The sequence below is a fragment of the Chenopodium album genome, chromosome 6 (genome assembly GCF_948465745.1).
Source record: "Chenopodium album chromosome 6, dcCheAlbu1.1, whole genome shotgun sequence".
Classification (NCBI taxonomy): domain Eukaryota; kingdom Viridiplantae; phylum Streptophyta; class Magnoliopsida; order Caryophyllales; family Amaranthaceae; genus Chenopodium; species Chenopodium album.
In genome coordinates, this window is record NC_137839.1 from 8,046,763 (window position 1) to 8,067,401 (window position 20,639).

The 20,639-nt window shown below is 34.6% G+C and overlaps 1 protein-coding gene across 1 annotated transcript; it reads left to right on the top strand.

Annotated features, from left to right (window-relative positions):
• The first annotated feature begins 6,049 nt into the window (after positions 1–6,049).
• LOC145634481 (E3 ubiquitin-protein ligase listerin-like) lies at positions 6,050–17,342 on the top strand. The gene is made up of 12 exons (XM_081685904.1): positions 6,050–6,374; positions 6,522–6,630; positions 6,831–6,893; positions 8,120–8,197; positions 8,628–8,719; positions 9,016–9,118; positions 9,747–9,899; positions 10,189–10,847; positions 12,034–12,511; positions 13,905–14,395; positions 14,677–15,415; positions 16,535–17,342. Exons 1-12 carry the CDS (start codon positions 6,319–6,321, stop codon positions 17,261–17,263), a joined length of 3,750 nt encoding a protein of 1,249 aa, XP_081542030.1. The 5' UTR covers positions 6,050–6,318; the 3' UTR covers positions 17,264–17,342.
• Positions 17,343–20,639: the final 3,297 nt, after the last annotated feature.

The following is a 20,639-nucleotide window of genomic DNA, read 5'->3' on the forward strand; positions in this document are numbered from 1 at the left end:
TGCGTCTGCTCCGAGACAAATCACCCTTGCGTTGAACCACGTAGCAATAGGAAATAAATCTTGAATTGTAACCATCCAATGCCGCTCCCCGACAGCCCCACCATCCCATCGAATACGCTCCACGTTCATCCAAAGTCGCCCAAGCCCATAAATCCGTTCGTACAAATCAGGATGACCAGCGACCTCGTTCGCTATTGTTTCCCGAGCGTCAAACCACTTATTTTGATCGCCAAAGAAGAAGTCGGCGACACAACGAAAGCCACAGTTCCCATCACCAATCACATCCTTCCAAGACGAAATGTACGGCAACATTGGGGCTGGAAGCAAGTTCAAATACCTGCATTGACTAATGTCACTTGGATCTACAACACAAAATTAAAAGATAAATTATTAGTAAAGCTACAAGTATTAAGTTTACATATTTTTATATTAAATATAGAATTTTCGAAAATACCTGGTTCTGGGTCACCACCACGTTGAGTGTGTTGACGGTTCACATGCTCGAAATAGCTATGATCACGCCTGGTGTTATTTCTTTTCGGTCGACCACGAGTGTTAAGGTTGATATGTGGTTCTTCAAGGTGTGAATGATCTGGATGTAGCTCCTCTTCAATGATTCGCGTTACATTTCGACGTACGGCCGGGTCACTTTCCATGACTTCGTCGATTAGGGACCGAAAATGTGCAGCCTCCTCGGTCGAATCATTTACCACTTCAGGAATGTTAACACCATCACCAATAACCAGTATCTTCCAGAAAGAATGAATTTGGCTGCTATACAATCCTGTCTGTGCAACTATCGAATCATGTATCTGGCAAGCACATGGAAGACCATGGGTCAGACGCATAGCACATCCACACCGTTCATGGACCTGGTAACTCAAATCTCGCATCCTTTTCGTCTCGTCATCCAGAACTTTCAAGCAATGTTGAGACACTTTGCCATTTATACGTGACAGTGGCAACTGTCTGTACATCTGACCAATTTTAGACCTTGATGCCTCCAAGTCATTACGAATTTGTATGATGCGATTACCGATATGACAATGGACTCGGGCCCATACGGTATCCAAAGCACCTGCCAATGATTCTAATTAGTAAATTCAAATACAATTACAATTAATACAATTACAATTAAGTAACAACGAGAACAACTAATAAAATAATACAACTAACCTGTGGATGATTCTAACCAAGTTTTCACTGCTGAATGTTGGCTCTCAACTCTGCAGTTGGTGGTGTTACCAAAATGAAGAACCTGGTTCGTCCAAAATTTCACAAATTTCTCCTTATGACAAAGCCAAGTTCTCTCAACATACTGAATCACTTCTGGATATTTTCCCCACCTCACTTGCATGGCAGTTAGAGCACGATCATACTCCGCCTGTGTTGTTGCATTCACGATTTTGAACCATCTCCCAGCTCTAAAACTGACACCAACCTTCTTGTTTCCAAACATCTTCGTCACCTTAGCCTCCACATCTCTGTTGATGTGCCATAGACAGAGTAAATGTGACGTCCCTGGAAAGACTTCTCTCAAAGCCGCACATAGCCCAAGATCACGGTCTAAAATAAATACAGATGGCTCTTTATCAAACCCAATCAACTCCCTTAATCTCTGCAACACCCACCGATAGCTAGCCGTGCACTCGTCGCGCATGAAAACATATCCAACTAAAAAATTCTGGTTTGTCGGTGTCACGCCTACTATCTCAAAGAAAGGCATGTTATATTGATTGGTCTTGTAAGTAGAATCCATACCTATGACATGTGGGTATGTGCGGAGTATGTTGACCATGATCGGGTGCACCATAAATGCATGTTGCAAAACGTTGTGATCATCGTTCGTGAACCAGTAAATGTATTTACTCTCTCTCGCCAGATGAAGAAATTGCTGAACAACTCCTCTTCCTTCGGACATCTCCATCCTGAAGTCATTTCGGCAATTGTAAATATGTCGGATGTTTGGATGATCATCAAGAAATTGCTCGGCAATAGTGGACATGATGTTACGGGGAGCAACCTTGGACTTTGTCATGTCCCGCACAACCTGTTTTGCACCCGGACTCAATCCGCTCACTTTACGGTGACCCTCTGGGTACACAATCATTGGGTGGTTATGTGTCCCGGTGTGATCATTTTTCGCAATGATCTTCCAATTTTCGGTGCTGACATCATAATATATCTTGATGTAGAATGGACAACCATTAGCTTTGGTTTTGGTGTCCTTCCGTATCGCGTTCTCCAAATCTCTCGGCTTGCTCCTTCGTGACCGATCACATCGCAAATACCGATACGGCCGACCATCTCTGGTTTTGTTATAAGACGATTTCACCAATATAAATCCCAAATTTATGGAAACACCATCAGCCCATGTAACAGCATCGTCAAATGTAGGAAATAACGTATCGGTGACAAAATTCCCACTATAATTCACACCGTCACCGCCTTCCTCAGATTCCATATCCTATACAAATTAAATAAAACATGCTTTATGTCAAAATAATAATAATAAAAACAATAATAATAATAATTATAATTAAAATAATAAAAAAATACTAATAATAATAATAATAATAATAGTAATAATAATAATAATAACAATACTAATAACAATACTAATAATAATAACAACAAATACAAAACAATAACAATATTAATGATAATAAAAAATTATAACAACAACTACAAAACAATTTATAAGACCATAACATTAATTAATAAATAAATAATAATAATAATAACAATAATAATAATAATAATATTAATATTAAAATTATATTTCTACTAATTAATAATAACAATATCAACAACAACAACAACAATAAAAATAACAGCAACAACAACAATAATAATATCAACTACAACAACAACAATAATATCAACATATTACTAATAATAACAATAATAATAACAATAATAATAATAATAATAATAATAATAATGAAACAAAAAATAAACATATTACTAATAATCATATTAATACAACAAAATAACATTACTTATCAAATACTAAATCACAACAATAATCACAAGATCACGAACAAAAAATACATAAAAAAAAAACTTAATAAACGTACTTAACATTTAAAAAAAAAAAAAAATTAATAGGGACATCCGCCTAAAATTTCCGGATGTCCCTTGGTACATCCGCCTAAAATTTCCGGATGTACCATGGAACATCCGGATTTTTTAGGCGGATCCTACTTCCGCTTGAAATTCCCGGATGTTCCATGGTACATCCGGAAATTTTAGGCGGATGTACCTAGGACATCCGGAAATTTTAGGCGGATGTCCTAATTACCGAAAATAAAAAAAAAAAAACTTACAGAATGATCCGACGCATTCTCCGGCGTACGTATGTTCCACTCGCCGTCCATGACCCAAGACCCGTCGGAAAATTTAACGATTTTTGAAAATAGAAAATTTAGGTGGTCGTGGGGACCGATTTGGTTGCAAGGTCGTGGGGACCGATTTTGGGAAGCTCGGGACAGTAATGTCGTGAAGTAAGGGGACCATTTCATGTATGGTGTCCAAATGGGGAACAAGGTTCTTTTTATAACCCAAATTGCATAAAGGGCATAGTGGTCCATTCAAGTAAAAAAGGGAGCGTTACCTGGTAATTTGGGAGCGACAAATAGCAGTTCAGATAAGAAAAGTGGAACAAGTATTTAAAAATGGAGGAAAGAGCATGTTGCTTTCAACTTACTTCCCCTTATTTTTTTTTTTCAGGAGAAAATTAAAAAATTAAGTTCAATTAATAACCAAACTAATAGTAATAATTTTGAAGGATTAGTTCTTATGAATGTCAATCATGACTCATGAGTATCGTCTTCTAAAACTTTACCCGATTTAATTGAATTCTAAAACCACAAAATCAAAGATAATTATGACGTAATATCGGATGAGACAGTATGTAAACCTTTTACAACAACTTTTTGGTGCATCAGGCCACACCATGCAGTAGGGGTTACCCGAGTTTTTTCGCTAGGGGTTATCTGAGTTTTTCAGTCAGGGGTTACTTGAATTACTCGATCAAGGACTTAGGGGTTACTTAAGTTACTCGGACAGGGTTACTTGAGGGTTTCGGACAGGGGTTACTCAAGGGGTTCACTCGGTTAAATTAAGGGTTACTCAGTCAGGGGTTACTCGAGGATCTAAGTCAGGGGTTACTCGAGTTTCTCGGTCAGGCCGCATACAAAAAATTGTGACTCGAGTAACCCTGACCGAGAAACTCAAGTAACCCCTGATTGAAAAACTTGGGTAACCCCTGATGGAGAAACTCAAGTAACCCCGAAAACTCGAGTAACCCCTGACCGAGAAACTCAAGTAACCTCGAAAAACTTAAGTAACCCCGAAAACTCAAGTAACCCCTGAGTGAGAAACTAAAGTAACCCCTGCGCCACACGGTACAACAAGCCGCATATAAAAATTTGTGAACCTCGCTCTCATCAATAACAAAATACCTTACTCATTTCACATACTTCAACAAATTAATTGTTAATATATAATAAATTTTATTTTTCAGCTTCTTTTGATAATTAAAATCAAATATGACCTACTTGTTTTGTTTTGTTTTGTTTTTCTTTGGTTTTTTTGGTTTTTTTTATTTATTTTTATTGATTTTTATTTTTTTTTTATTTTTTTTTACATGAGCATATTATATGGTAGGGAAGGCTAGTTGTATTACCAATTACTAATTAACTGTATATATTAGCTTTTGTATTATACTAGTCAATTCAACCTTACATTTAAAGTGGCGCGGTAACAAAATTAATAAATTATTGTTAACTGTTCAATGAATAAACAACATTTTTTAACACTATATTTTGTTTACCATCCATGGTGCAAATTACTCCGAGCGTTTTCTATGGAGATAATGCTAAAAATGGAACTATATTTCTTATATGAATTGGTTTTCAAACTAATTCCCCACATACCGTACGTCCACATAAGTGTTGAGCTTTATTTTTGTTTTCTGCAGTCCAAAATCACTAATGGTGACAGAGGCTTTAGTTAATATAAAGCTCCTAACACCAATAGAGGTTCTAGATTAGGAGTACGGTAATGGTGTTACTGATTATATTTTGGAAATAAAGTTGGAGTTTTAGGTTAAATATAGTAACTCATGACTTGATAAAATTGATCTCATATGTTAAACCACTAATATCGTGAGTGGTTTATTAGTATAACCTTTTAACACACACTAGTAAAGTTTTATTAATAGTACTCGACTAATGTTAGTGGTCTTATATTACCTAAAACCTCTATCATCACCACTAGCAATATAATTAAAACCCCTAATGATATTAAGCTTTGAATCCTCCACCAATGCCACGAGCCTATGACATGGACAATATATAGGGAATTTGCTTTGAAACAAGGAATAATTTTCAGTTTTAGTATTATCTATGAAAATCGCTTATATTATTCAATTGCAGGTAAAAACCTTATATATATATATATATATATATATATATATATATATATATATATATATATATATATATATATATATATATATATATATATATATATATATATATATATATATATATATAATCTGAATGTATGCAATAATATACTATACAATAATTCATTTATACTAGAATCATATGATGCTTATAATAGAATTCAAAACTAGCAAACTACACTCTAGAATTCATCATATTTGGCAAAATCATGACTGTTATCGGGAGTTCTCACATCGATGAATATCCTTTTACACATCGCCATTTGATATGGTTCTTTAAAATAAAGTCTTTCGCTTTATGGTAGCTTTGAAATTGCCCAAATTTTAATACAGCTAATTATTTTATCACTCTAAACTAGTGCATCAACATACATAGTGATAGACTCATTCGTAAATTTTGGTGTAAAGAGAACCAATAACTCATCAACATATAGATTTGTAGACTCATTTGTACATTTTGGCATAAAGAGAGCCGATGTAGAAATAATTCAGTTCCATATATTGTTCATCATCGTATAGAGTTATAGGCTTATGCTCATTCGTAAATTTTGGTGTAAAGAGAACCGATAGCCATCAACATATAGAGCTATAGTCTTATAGACGCATTCGTAAAGGTGCAAAGAGAACCTTGTTCATGTAAGATCAAACTCTATTTGTTTGACATTTCTCAAGCTATAAGTGTAGAGAAACTTTGAAAGACCTTGCACCTATTCTTCCGACGGCAGCGAACCATCGCACCACCTCTAACAAAACCCAAAACCACCGCAAAAACCACCCAACAACGCCGTGTTAACACCCACAAACACCGCCGCAAAAGCTAGAGTTTACGAGGAGAGAGAAAATCGATGGGGAAACAAAAGGGTGAAAGTGCTAGAACCAAAGCTCGTGCTTCTAGCAGCAGGTAAAACCCATCAATTTCTTTGTTCATTTTTTCTGATTTCTCCATAATTATTCTGAATTGGGTATATTTACTCCTAATTTGTTGATGGGTTTCTTTAATTTGGTGAATTGTAATCGAATTTTGTTGTTTTTGTTGAAAAATTATCAGTCTTGCTGCTTCGTTGGTGCCTACGGGTTCTGCCCCAATTGGGTTTGGAGGTTATGTGGGGAGTTCTCGGGTTGATTCTGTACATGGGGATGAATCCACTTCTTTCGCGGTATAATTTTTGAGTTTTTTTGGTAGTTTGTGATGATGTTATAGTTGTTTTTGATTTCATGTTATGATTATTGAATTTTTGTGGGTGTTAGTAGAATGCCTAAAATTATAGTGGGAGAGAGTTTGTGTTTGAATATGTTAATTTTGACTTAATGTAGTTGTGGTTTGTGGTATTGAGATTTTTGTGGTGTTTGAATGTAGGGTATTGATGGTGAAATGGTACAATACTTGAAAAGACTAGCTCGAAAAGATCCCGTCACAAAGGTAATTACGATCGAATTCAAATTGGATCTTGATAACTAAAATTGACTTATTACTGCTGTCATCTGAGAGCTAACATTGAAACCTACTAATGTTGCAAATTAGTCTGATTAGAGATTTGATCATGCTGATTCCCTGAGCAATTGTGAACTTTGCCAATTATAGAGTTTGGTTTAATTGTTTGGAATTTGGGCAATATGATGATTGCTTACTGTGTCAACTTATGGGGTGTAAATTTTTATGTGATGGCATGTTCAATATCGTCGACTGCAATAGTTCTTTGGATTTTCTGTTAGATTTGGAACATATGCACTTGTTTGATCCAAGTTATTGTCTACGCCTAATGACGTTATGATATCTTTTTGCAGTATTTCTTTCCCACTGCTGTGAAATAAACTGACTAACATGCAGAAGCCATAACCTAGTGCTTGCTTTATCGTGAAAACATTCATTGCTTGGTCTTGCATATCATGCTATTAAATTTAAATTAATGAATAGATTGAACACTGGTCCTCTTTGTTTTTTTTTTACTGTCCTTGACAAGTTATTATTTTTTTATTTTATTTTATTTTTATTTTTCTTTCCAAATATATTAAGCGTATGGTGATGTATAGAAATGCAGTGATCACTTTTAGGCATAATGAATTCAAAATTATAGATTTACCTGAGGTTTTCTGTTGTGCCTTTGTTAGTGCATGTTTTACATAATGCATTATGTTTATCCTTTGTATCACATGCTTAAATGGTCTTCTATGCTTTGATTGCTTTCCTAATATTATAGCTTTGTCCTAAATGGATCTATCATCCTCAGTGTTCCTATTTTTATAGGAAGCCTGGAAAATATGTGTGGTTCTCACACATACCTTCTAATTTCAAATGACGTTGCAGACCTTCATTTAAGAACTATTCCTTTTACTCTTTGATCATGGATAAGTTGCTATCTCTTAATTCCTGTTAGTTCCTTCATTCTGATTGTTTCTGCTACGAAAGAATAACCACCAGAAAATAGCTATCATGGACCTCTGCCAGTTCGTATAGTGGAGTACTTGATTCTTAAACATATATGAAAATATTTTCTGCGTTGCTCTCTTTGAAGATATCCTGTCTTTATTAACAGCTGAGACAAATTTCTTGTCATTACCCAATTATGCTTGTGTTGAAAACTACTTGATTAAAGTTTTGGGTCTTGATTTAGACTTCTATCTTCTAATTTGCCTTTGTTTATGCAGCTGAAAGCATTAAATTCTTTATCAGCCCTACTGAAGAACAAGTCTGGGAAGGATGTATTACCGATAATTCCACAATGGGTATTTGTTCTCCATTCATTTGCTTTTCTGTGTCTTAGTACTTCGCTTAGAGTCACTTCTTGAACCTGAATATCTTCCACCAGTTTAGCTTGTTCATTGTTTATCAATTTATTCCTTAATTAAGTCTATGTTGCTTACACACGTCTGTTTTTGTTTAACTAAGTTATAGTTTTGGGGAGGTATGGGCTGTGGGAGGTGGATTATATCAGCTTTGGCTCTTGTCACTTGGTTTGGCCAAAGTAGTCATTGAAATTTGGTTTTTGTTTAAATGATGAAGGTCAACCTTATGACAGTGGTGAGTTGAAGGCAATTTAGCTTTGTGATATAAAGCTGGTATATATACAATTTTGGCTTAGTTTTATTTGTAATTTTCCTGAAAGTTTGATGCCAGTCAATTTTTCTTCTTCCTGACCTGTACTTTGTTATCCAGGGTTTTGAATACAGGAGGCTTTTGATGGACTACAACAGAGAAGTTCGACGGGCAACTCATGACACAATGACGAGCCTTGTTGCTGCTGCTGGGTCAGTCCTTGTTTCTTTCAGACATGACTTGTGTATTGTTCTTTGGTTTCAACTTTTTTAGTCATTTCGAAAGAGAAGAAGGGGGGGGGGTTATGAAGGGGAACACACAGGGGAGGGCTAATAAAGAAGCACCTGCTTCAAGTTATATGATTGAAATTGCTTTATTGGTTTTTTCTATTCTTATGGAAGGAGAATGAATTGTTACCCAATGCCTGATTGTCGATGTCTAGGCATAAGAGGTTGATAAGAGGATTTAGGTAATTAGGTGACAATAACAATTTACTCCCTTTCTGCAGAAGGGATTTAGCTGTGCATCTTAAGTCTTTGATGGGACCATGGTGGTTTGCTCAGTTCGATTCTGTTTCTGAAGTTTCTCAAGCCGCTAAGCGATCACTACAGGTTTGAAGTGAATTTTTTACTAGTAGGATTCATGATTGGACTAATGACTTGCTTCTTGAGTGTCATACTTGATGATATAATGGATTTTGTTGATTGACTCCTACGTTATATTATTGTGAAATTAGCTAGCAAAAACTTTTTCTGGAAATTAACATTGTCGAGGAGACACAATAATCTTGATGCATTGATCTCCATGAATAAATTGAAACTAAGTTTGAAACCCTGGTATGTTTACTACTTTACTTATAAATATTCATTGTTCAAAGAAGTGAGCTTAACTTGGGCTTAATTGAGCTGAGCTTGACTACATACTTAAATCCGCTTGGTATGGCCATTTCCAGCTGACTTTTACTGTTGTTACATTGAGTATTTCACCATTTATTTTATGATTATTGTTGCTTCTGTTTCAAAAGGATAATGTTAAACAGCTATTCATGTTCTATGCATTGTATATATGTATTCCTTATCTTTTGCATGTATGTACGTAAGGCTCATACCAAACTTTATTTTTAGTTTTATCTAATCTTAAATATATCTACAATTTAGGTTTTATGCGTGTTACCTGGTAAGCATGACTATAATTCAGTTGGACACAGGCTAAAACCTGATCATTTTGTTATGGAAACAGGCTGCCTTTCCAACCCAGGAGAAAAGACTAGAGGCACTGATATTTTGCGCTTCTGAGGTATTTGAGTATTTGGAAGAAAATTTAAAGCTTACACAGCAGGGTATGGCTGATCTTGCTGCCGCTTCAGATGAGTTAGCAGATATGCACCAAAGGGTATGTGCTTCCCAGTTGATACTAATACTTCATAACTGTATGGACTTACGTTGTTATGAGTTTGTTTTGGATGGAAACTATTTGTTGGATGAAAAAGACAGTAGCTTAAGATGTTATATAGAATGATTGTATATGCTCTATGGCTCTATGCATTACATACATCACAGCCTTCAATTCAGTAATTGTCTGTATTGCCTGCATATTCTTCTTCGTTGTCTTTTCTTTGTATTTTTACATCATTAATAATATTGTCCATCTGCCTGGTTTCCTTGCTTCCATTGACTATCAGGTTATATCGTCATCATTACTAGCTCTTGCTACACTACTAGATGTATTGATTGGCGTTCAATCAGAGAAACCTGCTATTGAAGACTCAAACATTCAATCAACAAAGTTTTCAAAAGCTCGAGATATGGCTATTTCTTCTGCCAAGACTTTGTTCGTGTCTCATCATTATTTTCTAGACTTTCTTAAATCTGAGAGCCCTGCTGTTCGCTCTGCTACATATGCAGTACTCAGAAGTTTCGTCAAGAATATATGTGAAGTTTTTAGTGAAGAAGATGTTAAAGGTCTTGCTACTGCAATACTTGGTGCCTTCCAAGAAAAGGACCCATCTTGTCATACAGCATTGTGGGAAACGTTTTTGCTATTTACCAGAAGATTTCCTGGGAGTTGGTCATATGTTAACTTTCAAAAAATCTTTTCAAATCGCTTTTGGCAGTTCCTGAAAAATGGCTGCTTTGGATCACAGCAGGTGTCATATCCTGCTTTGGTACTTCTCCTAGATGCTTTGCCAGCTGAGGTAACTGGGGGTCATAAGTACTTTGTTGACTTCTTCCAAGACCTATGGGCAGGAAGGAATGCATCTCACCCTAGTAATGCTGATCGCTTGGCATTTTTTGTGGCCCTTAAAGAATGTCTCCTTTGGGTCTTGCATAATTGTGGAAGGTATGTATTTTTATATGATATAAAACAAATGTGTAGGAGATTTTAGCTTTTAGTTTGTCATTATTGGAATTCTGCATTTTTGGAGAGGTATAATCTATGAAGCGCAGAAGTGTGTAGCTACCACGTTTTTGGAGTACTGTTAAACTTTCAGAAAAGGAACTTTTGTATTCACAAGGCACTTGGGTTGCATCTGAGAGGTTTTGTGCTCCTGAATCGATTTAGGATATGGTCTCCTTTGGTTGGTGGTTAGGATGGTTGGAAGAAACAATGAAAAACTGTAGGGCTTGTGGAATTGAATGTATTTGGTGTCATAAAATGATTTGAAATATAAAATTGATCCAGCAGTTTTGACGTTTTGTACCTCTGGTTCTATCCAATTCATACAAATTTAAGAAGATTACAAGTGAGGATGACCAAATAAAGGATATATAGGCTATTGTTGGAGGGAGGGAGAAAAAGTGGGGGAATGGGAAACATATATGGGTGCAGGGTGCCTGGCAACAGGCACTGCTACCTCACTATCATTCTACCCAGGCTCATGACTGTAACATGATGAAGAAAACAAAGGCGTTGGGCATTTATTCATTGAGGTTTCTTTGTTTCGTGAGTTCCCAGGAGCCTACCTTTCCTTTTTCCTTCCCTTGAAATGAGCAATTCTAGATAATTTCATTCCAAAAATTAGATTATTCGTTAACTGTATTGTGTTTTCTGCTTATAATTTGCTCGTATATCTTGGAGATGAGTGTTGCAACATCAGAGAGGGTTCTGTGAAAGTATCTTATGGCAAGTGTTTGCAATTTTATATAAGTGGACAGTTTTATTCTTGCTCTGCTTAGGACTCATGGGAGAGAGATTGGGGAGAGGGATTGTGTGGGTGAAAGAATGTTTTCTGCCACCTTCTGACCTTCTGATGCAGCTCACATATAAGATGCTAGATAGATCTGTTGGCTGGGCTGACATTCATATTATACTTCTGGTCGTTTAAAACCTGGTGCCTTCATGTGGCTCCACAAGGCTAAGTTTAGGAAACTAGAAGGATGTTAGTTATATGTTACTTTTAAATATTAGCTGTTATATGACTTATATCATTATCTAATACGGAGTAATTGGCATGAAGGTTCCTTGGATATGCAATTCTTGTCCAAATTCTTTTAGCGTCTTATATTTTCTTTTCTATTCCTGCCAGATATTGTAGTGGAGACGATGCAATATACAATTTCCGTATGTCTCTTGTTGATAATGTACTTGTGAAGTTATTGTGGCACGATTTCTTGGTCTACTCTGAGGCAAGGCATGAAGATGTCAGCACTTCCAGTACTGATGGAGATGCTTTTTCAGAGACCTCAAGATTGTTAGACAAAAGTCAACTGGAGGTTAAACAAGGGCAGTTGCATGATCTGGGGTGCTGCATAATTGATATCCTTTCTGCTATCTACTCTTTGGAATGCAAACTGCTCAATCCATTTTGTGAAGCATTTCAGGGCTGCTGCTTTGAGACATTTCAGCAAACAGAGCATGTAAAGGAAGCTTCTGGGAACATAGGAAGAGCCAGAAAATTTTTGGTGTTGGTGGAGAAATATGCAGTTTTAAGAAATGAAAGTTGGCCCTTGGATTATCTGGTTGGGCCTATGCTGGAAAGGTCTCTTCCATTAATTATGTCACATGTAAGTTCCAAGTTGGCTTCTATTTCATGACTCTTTGTGTTGGATACTTGGATTTGTTACAATTATGTTTTGTTGTGGGTGTGGACTTTGGAGGGGCCAAACAAAAAAGCTTGCTATGGCGCTATGTTTTTATGGCAATGTCACGATGCATATGGTTATAGTTTAGAGTGCTTATTCCTTTGAGGCCACTGGTTAGTTGTGGGATAAAATAAACTTATTTTACATCATTCTGAGCGAGCAGGAATGGCCTTTTGCAAGATATGTAGTTGTAGTTGCAGAAATCCAAAAAAGAAAATGATTAAAAGTGTGATCTTTGCTTGTGTGGGAGGACAGCATGACCTACTTTGTACTCTACATTTGCTACTAAGCTATTACAAATATATTTTGTTTAATTAAACTAAAAAAAATGAAGTGCAACTTTGCGCCTCATCTTTCATCAGTGATAATGAATTTGAGACCCTGATGCGAAAGTCCTAATTGTTCTCTTGGCCAAATTCATTTGCCTTTTCCAATTGCGGTAGAAGTTCAAAAGGCTTATGTAATGAAATCGTGTTTTTGGGATAGTGGAGCAAAGGCTGTTCAGGTTAGTTGTAGGAATTTTCTCTAAAAGGTCTGATGCAATGAGCGCTAGACTTTTTTTTTTAATCAACTGAGAACACTTGACTATAACTGGCATCAAAGGGGTATGCATAGAATAGTTTCTATAGTTGATGTGGCATATTGTAGGGATTGGCCTGCTAGGCCTGAAAGGATCTGATGCAGGCAAGTCAATTGTTTGAATTATATTGGGTGCCGATACTTAGAATCTTCAGACAGTTGTAGAAAACTAGAAATTAAGAGGACTGCAAAAGAATTGTTTCAATATCTGATGCTGCATAGTAAATTTCTTTTCCATCTGATGCTGCATAGTAAATTTCTTTTTCCCCCCCTTGGCAACAAGTCTGCTTATTTTTTGTTCAAGTGATGACTTTATTTCACTGTGCAGCTGTGCCCCACCCAGACCCAGACCCACACACACACACACAAAAAAAAATATAGTAATGAGTAATTCTACTCATAACTTCTGGTCAATATATTCTAGATGATGGCTGAATAATTGTCACTCTGTTCTAGAGATGAAGATTGGACATTAGTTGTTTCACATTGCAAGTTATTTTATTGTAGATTGCATGCATTGATCCAGAAATTTGTCAACTCTTGATTTTGTGGTTTTATATAATTATATCTTGTCAGTCTGTACTTTTATGAAACAACTACTTTGCACTGTAATAGACTAATGAGTAATGTCATATTCATTGACCCTTTGGTGGGAGCCTTTTAGAGAAATTTGTGCATTGTATTCAATGGTTTAGTAGCTTTTTCTCATGATTTGTTTTTGTGCTTTGGAAATCAGGAATCTATTGAGGTGGTTAAATTTCTATCAGTTGTGGTTTCAATCTTTGGGCCAAGGAAAATAGTATTGAGACTTGTTCCAAGTGAAGGAATTGTTGGTGGCAGTGCCACTGGTCAGGATGATAGAGAAGCAAGCATGTTTTTGAAAGTTTTTGAGGAGATATTTGTCTCTTGGTGTTTCAGTGGAAGTGAGAGTGCCATGGATGCTCGCTTGGACCTTTTGCTTGCATTGCTGGATAATAAATGTTTTAAACAGCAGTGGAACATTATTATCACATATGCTACCAACATGTACCATTCTGCAACGTCTCACATTGGAAGGTTATCAATTCTTATTCAAAAGGCTAGGAATCTGACAAAAAGGCTGTCAAAACTTGGTGATGATCAAATTTCTCAAATCGCAAATTGGCAACATGAACTGCTGGATTCAATTGCTGTTACTATGATGCAGAATGCTCCAACCTCTACAGATTCTGATTTGCAGTTTATACGGTATGGCCCATCTCCACTTTTTTCCTCTATACACTGGTCGGTGACCAACAGTTTTTTCTCTCCCTAGTTTGGTTTTATCAAGCTATTGTTAATTTAAGAGGATAGCATTCTGTACACTGCCTTTTTTTTTAATTAACTATCTATTGAATTTGGCAAATATTCTTGATACATTACAATAATATAAACCAGTATTGTGTGTTAATACTTAATTGTTCTGGTGCTTGTTTTATGCTGTCTTTGACTACCTTTTTTTTTCTTTTCTTTTTTTGGGTATATCTCAGGGCTGTACTTGGTGGTACATCAGAGGAGAACGATTCTTCTTTTCTGTCTAAGAATGCCGTCGTTCAGATATACACCGAAGCATTTGGAAAGCTTCTAGCTTATGCTATGGAGTCTCCTTTTGCTTGCGTAAAGGAATTTGTCTCTTTAACTTGCTCTCAAATGAAGTCCACTACACCAGAGATTCAAAATTCTGCAGACGTGGTTAGGATGGCTTACACTTCTCTAGAAGTTCTCAGAAGTACCCTTTTTAGCTTGAAATCATATTGCGAGGAAAGTGAGTTGCTTGTTGGTATTGGAGGCATTATCTTTGTAATTGAGTGGGAATACGATGTGTCAAGAGCATCAGACACTAAGCACAATGGTGCTTCAGTGAAAAGTATCATGCCCAGGCAAGAGTTTGGTAAAGTGATGCATGCTTTCCGTACAAGTATGAGTAAACAATTTTGGAGAAGCCTTGTGTCACAAAGTCGGATGACACTAGGAAATCTTCTTATAAAGTTTATTAGGTCTGCCATTTTCGAGCAGGATGTATTTGATGCTGGCGTGATCACATCTCTATGCTGCAAATGGATGATTGAAGTTAGCAAGCATCTTTGTCTGAACCAATTAGAGGAGCAGAAGTTAGTAGAGCTGCTTCTTAACGTTGATAAATCATGGCCTTTGTGGATCACTCCAGATAACAGTAATAATGAGAGAAAGCATGGCTTTAAAGTCGAGGGTGTTATAACTGATATACAGGTAAGTGGAATCTCCATATTCCTTAAGTTCTGAATATTATGAGCTAATGTGTTTTATTTACTATATTTCTAGTATTATTTTCAAGTTAATGCATGTGTATTAAGTATTGACCAATGTCCTTAGATCTGTAGTTTGTTATTATTCATAATATGAAGAAGTGCAGACCATATTATTTATCTCTTATAGTATCTTAAAATTTTGGTGCCTTGGAGGGGTCTGGTAATACACATACTAAATTGAGAAGTAGGTTGGTTATGGAATAGGTTTATGCTACAGGGATTAACTTATTAGGTGTAAGCTCAGCATGTCGTTTTCCTGGGCTATTCCTGTAGCACAAATTCAAGGAACCAATTGTTACAATGTTGTTATTAGACTTGTAAGGCTTTCTTTGGTTTGCAATAAGTTGACATGCAAACTTTTGTTCCATGGAATTAGAAATAAACAATGTTTGGTTAATTTACTCCGATGAAATTGAAGCTCCATCTCCTTTTTTATGTTAAATAAATAAAAAATAAAAAGTGTGTATGTGTTTTTATTGTGTGGTGGGGTAGGAGGGTGGCTAAATCTGGATTCTTATGTTCTTTGAATTCTTTCATAAACATAAGCATCCTTTTGACTATCAAAATAGGCACATGTATCTTGAACCTTTCTTGCATTGCTTTTGTATTTTGCATGTGATTCCCTAGAAATTGTATTTGCCAACCAGAGAAAACTGTTTTTCATGGCACTTATTTTGGCAATGCTTCTAATTTATTATTCCTTCGTTCTTTAAAAATTGCTAAATGCTTGGCGGGCACATGTTAAGGAATGTGAGCACATTACCAAAAAGGCAAAAATGAGTGTGTAGCCAACTTTAAAGAGCTTAGGAAGTATGAATTTTTGACTTACATAAATTAGTTTATGATGTAAGCTCTTGATGAATCTAACAATGCTGAAATTGAAGTCCCTATTTTTTAATTATTAAGAAATATGCTTGTCATATCACTCATATATGTTTCATAGTTGTCTTAATTTTTCGTTCCTGCAGCTTATTGTACAAGCACTGTTATATCTAGGTTTGGGTATATAGCTGGGATACTCACAATATGATTTATTATTATTTTATTTTTTTCCATGCAGATTTTGCAGAGCCAGGTGTTTGTTGCTCTAGTTGACAAGCTTATCTCAGAAATGGGCATTAACAGAGTGCTTGTTGGCTCTGATCTACAAGCTTTTGCTGTAGAGGAGAGAGGAGGCAATGGACTAGTTTCTTCTCAGCATGAATTTTCCCGAGCTTGGGTAGTTGCTGAAATGCTTTGCAATTGGAAGTGGCCTAATGGCAGTGCTTTAGATACTCTTTTGCCTTCTTTAAGTTCTCACGCTAAAAGTGAAAGTGATGGTAGCCTAATTTGCTTATTTGACTCCACCGTAAATATTTTGCTGGAGGGTGCTCTTGTATGCGGAACAAAAAGTCAGTTGAGTTTTTTCAATACATGGCCACCTTCAAGTAAAGATCTCGATTATATTGAAGAGCCTTTTTTGAGAGCCCTGGTGACTTTACTTTTTACACTATTGAATGAAGGCACATGGAACCAAGAAAAAGCTGTTGGGCTCTGGGAATTGCTTCTAAACAAGCTTTATGTAGGTCAAGAAGCAAATATGAACTGTTTGAGGATTCTTCCACCCCTGGTATCTGTTCTTGCGCACTTCTTGTTCCATAATAAAGGATCCAGTGATTTAGTTAAAGACTCCTTGCCAGATTCTTTTAGAGAAACTATTGTTCGGGAATGGCTTGAAAAGACTCTGACATTCCCATCCCTGATTTCGTGGACATCTGGTGAAGGTAATTATATGACATGTATCATATGATTTTGAAAATTAAAAATGAAAAAACAGAAAACCACTATTATGCCAAATAGACCCTAATATTCTCAATTATTTTACACATAATTTTAAATTCCATCTACTTATCTTAATTTCAATGCAAAATACTATAAAAAAACAGACATATGGTTTTGACACGAACAAAACACTACCTCCGTTTCATTTTTTGCAACTTTTGAATATTTTATATCTCACAAATAATGCTCAAAGTTGCAAAAAAAACATAAAATAGAGAAAGTAGTAAATTTTTAATATTTTTTTGTAATATTAAAAAAAAAAATAGAAACAATAATTTCCTTAATAAGTGAAAATAATTAGAGGAATTGGTGTAAAATCACATGGTGTTCATCCTGTAGTCTAGACAAAGAAGGCCAAGAAACAGTCTAACCATACGATTGGAGGATTAAAAAATTAATAAATGACATCAGCAAATCCAGGTGTCAAACGACAGTACTGTTGATGGATTCTTAATCATGATATCAAATCAACACGTGTGTCCAAGATTTATCTTGCCGTACAATTTGTTAGGTTGTCTGTCTATTCAATACAAATTTAGAAACAACTACCCTACTTTATTCCCTAATTTCTTCATTTTATTTTCTATTTTTAACATTTTTCATTAATTAATTTTTTTACTGTACAATCTACAGTGTTACTCAGGTTTTTTACCACATTGATTCATGGGATTAGGGTGTGTCTTTACGCAAATGTTTCACTTTATGCTGATACAATTGGTCAATTGACTAATAACATTAGTTTTACAATTTCAATTATCAAAAGAATTTTTATAACATAATTAAATGATTAATAACATTGATCCACTTAAAAATATGTTTCAATTGTACTTTTGAAATTATACTTGACAAGTTTTTACTGTTGCTAATGATTCCACTAACATTTGACTAATTAAAACTATGGTATGCACAAGATTTTAAGGATTATTTTAACAAAATACACAGGTGTATGAATAAGAAGTTGTTAGATTAGTGTGACTCAAATTCTATAAGGGTCTGTTCTCATTGACTGAACTCAGCTGAACTAAACTTCAACATAAGAGAACAGGCCCTAAGTCTAACTAATTACATCTCAATTCTTAAAAAAAAAAAAAAAAAAAAAAAAAAAAAAAACTAATTACATCTCAAGATTTCTAGAAAATATTACCACGTTGAGAAATGGCGGAAATTTGTGGAAGATTCTAGAATGCTAATGAGATTCTAGATTTATGTTACAATTTTAAAGAGCAAATATGTAGAAGTTTCTACACACTTCATTCACCTATGTATATCATCTATAAATATAAATGTTGGACATTTAAATAAAGTATCTCTAACATTTAGTTATATAGGGTAACTTTTATTTATTATGGGATAATTTTTAATTATTTAAGAGCAACTTTATAATGGATGCACAATTTTTATTGTCTCCCTAATTTTTTAAATGTTTGTACTGTATGTGATAGTTCAGTGATTTGATCTTGCAAGTATGTTGCCATTTGAATGGCTACTCTATCTATAGAATACAATTCCATATTAAAACTAAGTTAAATCCTAGGATATGAAGCATGGTACCATTGATAAACTCACAAATTATTAAATGAAACTAGTTCACACTAATTTATTGTGGATCACTAGTATTATAGAAAATATGGTTATTTTATTAATAAAAAAAGTCACTATAATAAAAACAAGGTATATATAGGCTATAAGAGGTTAATATGAATCATAAAGGTCACTATGTTCAAATTAGGGTTATAACACTGTATTCAAATTCACAATAATATTAAACGTTATACAACTATACAAGTTTTAATAAAGGTTATTATTTATAAAATAAGGTTACTATGTTAAAAATAAGGGTCATTAGGTTCAAGGATGACTTTTGAGTGGCTACAATAAAATTGTGGCTATTATATTAAATCAAATTACAACCGTTTATTTTTATTAACTAATGTAAATCGTTGATCTAGCTTACTTTTTATTTTATTTGTAAAAAAATTAAAAAATAAAAAACTTCCACGTTTTTTTTCAGTTTCTTCTCTATAATCTTTATTCATTGGTTTCTTTGTTTTGAAGTGGATACAAGTAATTTAATCTTCATTGTTTTTTTGCAAACCAATTGTCTATTTAAATTACTTGCAGTTAAAGTATTTTTAAAGACCAAACTATCCACTGTATCCTTTCAGTACCAGTAGATCTCTAATCAAGCAAAAAATTAAAGCAATCTTGAATTCAAGCAACTCTATTTGAATGGTTGGACTTGGAGCCAATTGTTATACTACGTATAGATGGATCGCTAACAAAGATTGAAGAGAAGTAATTAAAGAAGAAACTTATAAGAACGTAAATTTTTATTTTTATTATTTTCTTAAAAAAAAAAAATTTTGTCAAAGTTTTATAAATATAAAATAAAAATAAATAATATCAAAGGTCCACATTAGTCAATAAAAATAAACGCTTGTGATTTGATATAATACAATGGCCACAATTTTGTGAGTAGCTCCCAAATCCAAGTCAGTTACGTGTGTATAAATCTCGGGTTCACAATAATATTATTGTAGAACAGGTCCACGCAAGTCTTTATGTGATAAGTTTAGACTTGGATTTGGGAGCTACTCACAAATTTACTATCAAATTAATCCCATTATATAACCATTGTATTCTTTTATTATTATTTTAAAAAGGATCTATTAATTTTATTTGACAAACAAATAGCTAAACATTATCCAATCTATCTTTTGATCAAAGGTTACGCAACTCAACCAGTAATTTAAACTAAGAGTTGAAACCCAAAATTTTGTTTTATATATTGTATTATGATATCTCATTATAAGATCTAGATTCCAATGACATTGAATATAATGAAGTGTGGATAAAGCATGAGACCCGTCATATCTAGAATTTATTATATACATCCGGTAGTACCGTACACCAAAGGTCATTTGCTCATTCTACCAACAAATGAGCAAATAATATTTGTATTCGTTTATTGGTTGAATGAGTATATGACATTGGGTATTCGGTACATCTGGTGTACATAATAGAGTCTCTGTCATACCATATCAAATGACCAAGTTAACCTTAAGTTAAAGTTGATGGTTGGATCTCATGATTAATTTATATATTCTATCAAAAGATATGATACATAGTATCAACGTGTAAGTTTATTGGGATTAATTTGATAGATCAATAGCTCTCTTTTAATGAAGAATTGAAGAAATAAAGAAAAATGAGGATTATTATATACTAGTTTTGTGCCCGTGCGATGCCCGGGTTGTTTATTGAATTTTAAGATAAATTTTTAATCTATATGTCAAATTTTAAAATATATCGTTGATACAAAATTAGTTAGCAATTGATGTGTT

Bases quoted from the DNA above. Each gene is read 5' to 3' on its own strand.
- LOC145634481 (XM_081685904.1), top strand. From the start codon at position 6,319: ATGGGGAAACAAAAGGGTGAAAGTGCTAGAACCAAAGCTCGTGCTTCT. The intron at 6,894-8,119 runs GTAATTACGATC...TTGTTTATGCAG, and splicing joins GAAAAGATCCCGTCACAAAG to CTGAAAGCATTAAATTCTTT. The intron at 9,119-9,746 runs GTTTGAAGTGAA...TTATGGAAACAG, and splicing joins CCGCTAAGCGATCACTACAG to GCTGCCTTTCCAACCCAGGA.